Below are 7,499 nucleotides of genomic sequence, written 5' to 3'. Positions count from 1 at the left end.
AACACCCCAGGCCCCCGAGGATTACGGACCCAAATCCTCCATCATTGTTTGTGATCTGTCACAGGCTCAGAGACGGAGGCTCCGACGCTCTCCTTCACGTGACCTCAGCTGCTCTGGGACGCTCTCTCCTTCACGTGACCTCAGCTGCTCTGGGACGCTCTCTCCTTCACGTGACCTCAGCTGCTCTGGGACGCTCTCTCCTTCACGTGACCTCAGCTGCTCTGGGACGCTCTCTCCTTCACGTGACCTCAGCTGCTCTGGGACGCTCTCTCCTTCACGTGACCTCAGCTGCTCTGGGACGCTCTCTCCTTCACGTGACCTCAGCTGCTCTGGGACGCTCTCTCCTTCACGTGACCTCAGCTGCTCTGGGACGCTCTCTCCTTCACGTGACCTCAGCTGCTCTGGGACGCTCTCTCCTTCACACGGCCTCAGCTGCTCTGGGACGCTCTCTCCTTCACGTGACCTCAGCTGCTCTGGGACGCTCTCTCCTTCACGTGACCTCAGCTGCTCTGGGACGCTCTCTCCTTCACACGGCCTCAGCTGCTCTGGGACGCTCTCTCCTTCACGTGACCTCAGCTGCTCTGGGACGCTCTCTCCTTCACACGGCCTCAGCTGCTCTGGGACGCTCTCTCCTTCACACGGCCTCAGCTGCTCTGGGACGCTCTCTCCTTCACACGGCCTCAGCTGCTCTGGGACGCTCTCTCCTTCACACGGCCTCAGCTGCTCTGGGACGCTCTCTCCTTCACACGGCCTCAGCTGCTCTGGGACGCTCTCTCCTTCACGTGACCTCAGCTGCTCTGGGACGCTCTCTCCTTCACGTGACCTCAGCTGCTCTGGGACGCTCTCTCCTTCACGTGACCTCAGCTGCTCTGGGACGCTCTCTCCTTCACGTGACCTCAGCTGCTCTGGGACGCTCTCTCCTTCACACGGCCTCAGCTGCTCTGGGACGCTCTCTCCTTCACGTGACCTCAGCTGCTCTGGGACGCTCTCTCCTTCACGTGACCTCAGCTGCTCTGGGACGCTCTCTCCTTCACGTGACCTCAGCTGCTCTGGGACGCTCTCTCCTTCACGTGACCTCAGCTGCTCTGGGACGCTCTCTCCTTCACGTGACCTCAGCTGCTCTGGGACGCTCTCTCCTTCACACGGCCTCAGCTGCTCTGGGACGCTCTCTCCTTCACGTGACCTCAGCTGCTCTGGGACGCTCTCTCCTTCACACGGCCTCAGCTGCTCTGGGACGCTCTCTCCTTCACACGGCCTCAGCTGCTCTGGGACGCTCTCTCCTTCACACGGCCTCAGCTGCTCTGGGACGCTCTCTCCTTCACACGGCCTCAGCTGCTCTGGGATGCTCTCTCCTTCACACGGCCTCAGCTGCTCTGGGACGCTCTCTCCTTCACGTGACCTCAGCTGCTCTGGGACGCTCTCTCCTTCACGTGGCCTCAGCTGCTCTGGGACGCTCTCTCCTTCACACGGCCTCAGCTGCTCTGGGACGCTCTCTCCTTCACACGGCCTCAGCTGCTCTGGGACGCACTCTCCTTCACGTGACCTCAGCTGCTCTGGGACGCTCTCTCCTTCACACGGCCTCAGCTGCTCTGGGACAGCGAGGTCGCGCAGTAGCACCAACCGTCACGAGGAGAAGTGGGGGGTTATGGGTATTTGTGAGTGAGTGAGTGAGTGAGTGAGTGATGTGTATATGTGTCACGGCACACAGCAAATTAGCATCTCTAAATGACAAGTAAGATGGCAAATGGATGTTTTTGTTTTTCCTTTTCAAACGAGAAGACAACTTAAACTCAGGCGCACGGCATTGAGTCAAATGTCCATTCCTTAAATGTTGCCTGATATAGGCCTACGTACAGTAGGGTATATTTCAAGCAAATGCAGTATACATACAGTCCTTCACATCTTCTGAACCATCTTCAATACCCTTTTGTGACTGACTGAATGTTTTTCATAAATATTTATGAAATTGCTTGTGAGCAATGATTTGTCTGGGGATTAGCTGGTCCTGCGTCTGACTTCAGGTCATGGTTCAAACGGTCTCCCCTCTCACACAACAATGGCGCTGTCTGTTCTGTCATACAATAGTATCTTTATAATGGGGTGTAAAATCCAAAAACGGAGGCCGGCCCCTGCCAACACGCTCTCACAGTTTTGAGACACACTAACATCCTCCACTGCTTGGGTCCTAGGACTATAGGACACAACCAATGACACAAGCAAAGCTCAGAGGTCAAAGGGCCTGTTTTTTTTGTGACGTTGGGCCTCCAGGCAAAGTCTTCTCTCAATAGAAATTCCCAATCTCTGCCTCCTGGATGGAGCCTGGGTTTTTTGCGACGTTGGCATGACAACCCGTCTGCTAATCGTGTAGCCATAGCTCCTGTTTTATTGTCAGTTGGATGGAGCTCTTTGCACACAGCTGCACTTTGGTTCGTCATGTGTTTTAACAGATTTTAACAGATTTTGCACTGAACAGTTTAGTATGAAAAACTTCAAAACCGTTAACCCTTTCGAGAGCCCACGATAAGAGGTCAGAGACTGAAGTAAAAATATGAAAAAATAAATATACGGACAACAGAACTAGCTTCTTCATCTTTCCATAGAATTACATTATGTAAAACAACCCCGGCTCTAACTGTAAACATTGTCCACACAATGGAATTAAGGCGACAAAAACAACAGGTCCTATCTGTTATCTTAAACCAACAGAGACTATTCATAAAAAGGATGTCCAGAACAATATGCTGTATTATGCATCACTTTGAGACAAAGGAAAATGTTTTATGTAGGCTACCTTTCTCAATCTATTTTAATCAAGGGGATATGTCAGGGCAAATACAACCTGGTGCATCTCTACAGGAGCAAGTGCACTGTTATTACTGTACTAAATAAAATAATCATCAATTGCATGTCAACTCAGGAAACATACTTCAAACTCCCTCCTAATCTATTGTCAAAATCATTTTAGCAGAGAGCTTGATATAGATTGTTCACACAGGATTTCACTCCACAGGCTGAAATAGGCCTCACTTGTACACTCAACACTTGTAAATTAGATTGTGTTCGAGTCCTCTGTCCTTTGATTTATTTATCGAGTGACACATTCTTATTTCATTTTGTCAGGTTCACACAACAGTAATAACAGCAGTGGATGACTGCAGATTATAATATTTGATAATAGTTTGGTCCCTAACTCCAAATCAAAAAGCAGAAGAAATTATTGTCTTGACAATAAATTTAATTTGAAACATTGCTGACACTGGTTAGATGCACAACCAGTTAATGATGAGCTGGACAATCCAGATCAGCCTTTTAATTTATCAAATCATTAACTGAAAACATACAGGGTATGAAGTGGACTGATTGGCCTTTTGGCCACTTATCATTTAATTAGGTGGTATTCAAGTGGATTTGGCTGTGTACAGTATGTCTATATGTAATTCCGCAGATACAATTAATGTAATGCTGTTGGAAATGAATCAAAATGTAATATGTTGTATTTTCTAATTGTTAATTCCATGGTTGTGTAATGTGTGGAGTCCTGTACAACTGTTGGCTTTCAGCAGGAAAGACGAGGAAGACTGTGCAGCGTGCGAGTGTGACGCTGAGGAACAAACCGCGGACCACGTCATCCAGGACTGTCTGACATATCACCACGTCATCCAGGACTGTCCCACATATCACCACGTCATCCAGGACTGTCCCACATATCACCATGTCATCCAGGACTGTCCCACATATCACCACGTCATCCAGGACTGTCCCACATATCACCATGTCATCCAGGACTGTCCCACATATCACCACGTCATCCAGGACTGTCCCACATATCACCACGTCATCCAGGACTGTCCCACATATCGGACACCCAACGGAATGCATGGCCTGACGGTTTTGGATGACGAAACGGTGACATGGCTCCTGGAGGTGTGCCCGGATATATAGCCCGGGTGACGCCTCACCCAGGCTCGGGGTGGTGAAAGGATAGCCCCTCGGCCCCGAGCCTGGAGGGAGAGAGGACAATAACAACTATCCCAAACGATGAAGAAGAAGGAAAGACGATAAATGCCACCAACTCTGTAGTGGCTGACATGATGGATTACGCATTAACGAGGAGGGAAGGACATTTCAATAAAGCTCAGTTAGAGGATAGGGATGGACAGTCTGCTTAGAGTCGTGGAAAATGCACCAGAGTTGGAGGTCATTTCCATTTGAAGTGAATGAGTGAAATGAGCTTGATTCTTAAATTTTAATTTCACCACAATCACTTACACTCCATGTAAGCCAGATTCATTCATTTATTCAGGCTACTACACTGGCTGAAATTCAGAAAGCTTCCATTAAAAGGAGCCTAACCTTCATAGCTGGTCCAAGTGAGTGGCCACCGGGTCAGAGACCATCACAGCTTAACCAATCCGGGAAGTTGACAGGTGTCATCGCCCAAGTTACAATCTTTACCTCCCCCTTCCCCCCCCACCTGACAGTTTATCCTGCCCCCAGTCTCAAACACAGGTCCGACCTGGTAGGCTTCTTGGTGTGTTGTGAGAGATCTCTTGTATGCTGTGAGTGATATCAAATCCAGGGACACTGAATGTGATTAGAGAGCAGACGGACGGACGAACGCCTGAGAGATCAGTCTGTTTGTCTCTGTTTGTCTCTGTCTGTCTGAGCAGAGATTCACCGCTGGGTAAATTATTCAGAGGCTGCTTCCTCTCTCTCTCTCTCTCTCTCTCTCACTCTCTCTCTCTCAAGAAGTCAAAGGCTTCCGTCTGCACCTGTTCAGAGCTATCAGCGTCTCTCTGAGCAAGCAGCCCCAGAGCCATGAATTATTCACCTTCATGACTCCAGGAAAGGCAACCCCTGCAGCTTCCTCTCTCCTCGGTCTACACATCTACTCTTCTGTTTCTCTCACTTCATCTTTCTCTCTCTCTCTCTCGCTCTCTCTCTCTCTCGCTCACTCCATTGGTGGCTTCATGTTCAGCAATTAAAGCCCACAGGTAGCTGAGGTGAAATCAAACTGTCAGGTCCTGGGTTTACAGTGCAGTCTATGCAAGTATAAAAGCTCATGTTACAAACATACAGTACTGAACACAGTACTATTTGACAAGATAGTGAATGTCCAGCAGGACAAACTGACATCCAGCAGGACAAACTTACAAGGTAGCACACGTATGACGCAAGACGATTTCCCTTCAGAGGGGGCACAATCTTCTTATTCACGGCGTTCCCTGTGTCTGTGTGTGGCCTCTGACACATTGTTATCCTGTGGTCTCTAAAAATAATCTACACCTACCTCTGCAAGACTAAAACATAAACGTGTCTTTTGAGCTGCATGATGCATACTACCTACTATTTAGCCTGAGACAAGTACGTGTAATGGATGAACTCAAATATCTTGAGCTGTCATTGGTTTTACATCAGAGTCTCATGCTACCCATCAGCAGTAAAATAATAATAAATAAACAATCAGAACAGGACTTGTACTGTAAATACACATTCATGTTTATTACCAATTAGACAGACTATAGATCATTAGACTCTTAACATAGACTTTTGATTTAAAACATTCATTTTTTCACAATCCCTTTTTCCTCTTTACAGAAAAAGTTTATACAGTATCCCATAGTAACTGTACAAAGACAGCGTAATACCAGTAGGTATAATCATTTACTTAATAAAAAGTGTTCTTACTCTAGTCAATGCAAATTAAGTGACAGAACAACAGCTCCAGAGTACCCTCACAATGTTCTTTTTTATGTTTTTTGTTTTCACAGAGCTCAGTGATCACAAATTACTATAGCTTGTATGTACAGTGCATGCACTAAAGTGCTAGTGTTCAAAAGGCATGCAAATATCTGAGCCATATTTGTACAACTGCCTTCCAAATATATGCATAAGGTTATTCAGTTGTCATTTCCTCTCTAAGTGTTTACGGAGTAGAACATTCATTTTAACATAAAATAAACACATCATTTTAATTGACATCATGTGTCCCTGCTTCAACAAAGAGGAAGCCGATTTTTTATTTTTTTTGTCTTATGTCTCATAGACATACAACTGAGCACTCTTCATTCAAGCTTCAAAGGCTAAAAAATAAAGGTACGTTCAACGTATTAAAATAGTATTAACATGAATTTACATGGGCAGAATATATAAATAATATGCATAACGTGTAAAAAAAGAAAATAAGAAAATGGAACAAAAAAGATTATGCGAACTGACCGAAAATGTGTAAACCTTTATGTTTGTCGAGTACAGTAACTGATCTATAGATTACCTTCAATACCAGAAAGGTGTCATACAGTAATATGACACAAATACACATATTGCATACATGTATTGCATACATATACAGGTATACACACATAAGGGACAATGATAACTCAAGTGTGTACAGGCACCTCTTACAGAATTGTTGTGATTGTTGTTATTGTTGTTGCTGTTGTTGTTGTTACAGTACATTCCAGGTTCTCATCATCGAAAGTTCAGGGTCTTTGTCCTCAGTGGTGAGCTGGTGTTACTGGGTTTCAACCCTCTTTAAACCCCCCCCCCCCTTCCTCCCCCCCTCCACCCTGAGTCTTAGCAGGAGGCGTCTGAGGTACATGATCTGTTTAGGCAGGTAGAGGAGGAGTAGGTGCGTAGAGGAGGAGGAGGAGGAGGAAGGAGGGCTCATGCTGGAGGGTAGTCTGGTCCTGGCTCCTGGGTTTCCAGTATGGTCCCGGTCGGTGGGAAGGTGAACCTCCGCGCGCCGCCGTCCGCCCCCCAGGGGGAGGAGGAGGGGGAGTGGGCCCCCCGGGGGGAGGAGGAGGGGGAGTGGGCCGCCCAGCGCGAGGGCGGCCGGCGGTTGGCGGGTCGAGCGGGTCTCAGGAAGCGGGACTCCAGGGGCGGGGCCACCGGCGAGCGCGGCAGGTCCTTCCAACGAGAAACGTCCGCGTTAGAGAGGAGGAGACAGAGAGAAGAGGCACCTTCAACTCAACTAACATCACCTTGAACATCGCGCCACACTGAAGATAAGCAGGTGTGTAAATGAGTCCAGAAACATTCGAACGATCTACTGAATGTTTGAGTGAGAATGTTTGGGTAAGATAACGACAGAGCAAAGTGAGTCATGTGATTCAGTGTCATGGCAAACGGAGACATGAAGACGACCGAGTCTGATGACGACAAATGAGATCTGGTGAAAAAAGGGGAAACGGACAGACGGTGAACCAAAGTATGAGTGTGAAGACGACAGAGGAAATACGAAAGATCAAAAGTTGCCGAGGATCTCCGCCAGGGTTGTTATATCCCCTCCCAGCCAACGCTCACTCCACTGCCCCAGTTTAAAGCGAGTTCGTTTTCTCCTGACAGTACGTTTTATTCGAGGGATGGGGGTAAATCAAATGTAGCTCCTCTAAAAATACACAGCGATGACAGTAGTGTGACTGAGAGCAAGTGCTTTGCTGGAGAGAGCTGAGACTCGGATATGATGTCGCCGGCATGAAAGAAAAAGATGATCAAGA

General features: G+C 47.5%; 1 protein-coding gene across 1 annotated transcript in view; it reads right to left on the bottom strand.

Moving 5' to 3' along the window:
• Positions 1–6,666: 6,666 nt before the first annotated feature.
• Positions 6,667–7,499, bottom strand: part of mtcl1 (microtubule crosslinking factor 1) — a gene marked incomplete at both ends in the record, with an annotated part of 40,232 nt that continues 39,399 nt past the window's right edge. The window contains one exon of the mRNA XM_084458216.1: positions 6,667–6,909. Within this exon, the coding sequence (XP_084314342.1) occupies positions 6,667–6,909 (243 nt within the window). The remainder of the gene's footprint in view (positions 6,910–7,499) is intronic.

This window comes from Borostomias antarcticus (genome assembly GCF_949987555.1).
Source record: "Borostomias antarcticus genome assembly, chromosome: 24".
Taxonomy (NCBI): Eukaryota; Metazoa; Chordata; class Actinopteri; order Stomiiformes; family Stomiidae; genus Borostomias; species Borostomias antarcticus.
Note: the sequence above shows the minus strand (reverse complement) of the source record. Positions and strands in the feature narration are given on the sequence as shown.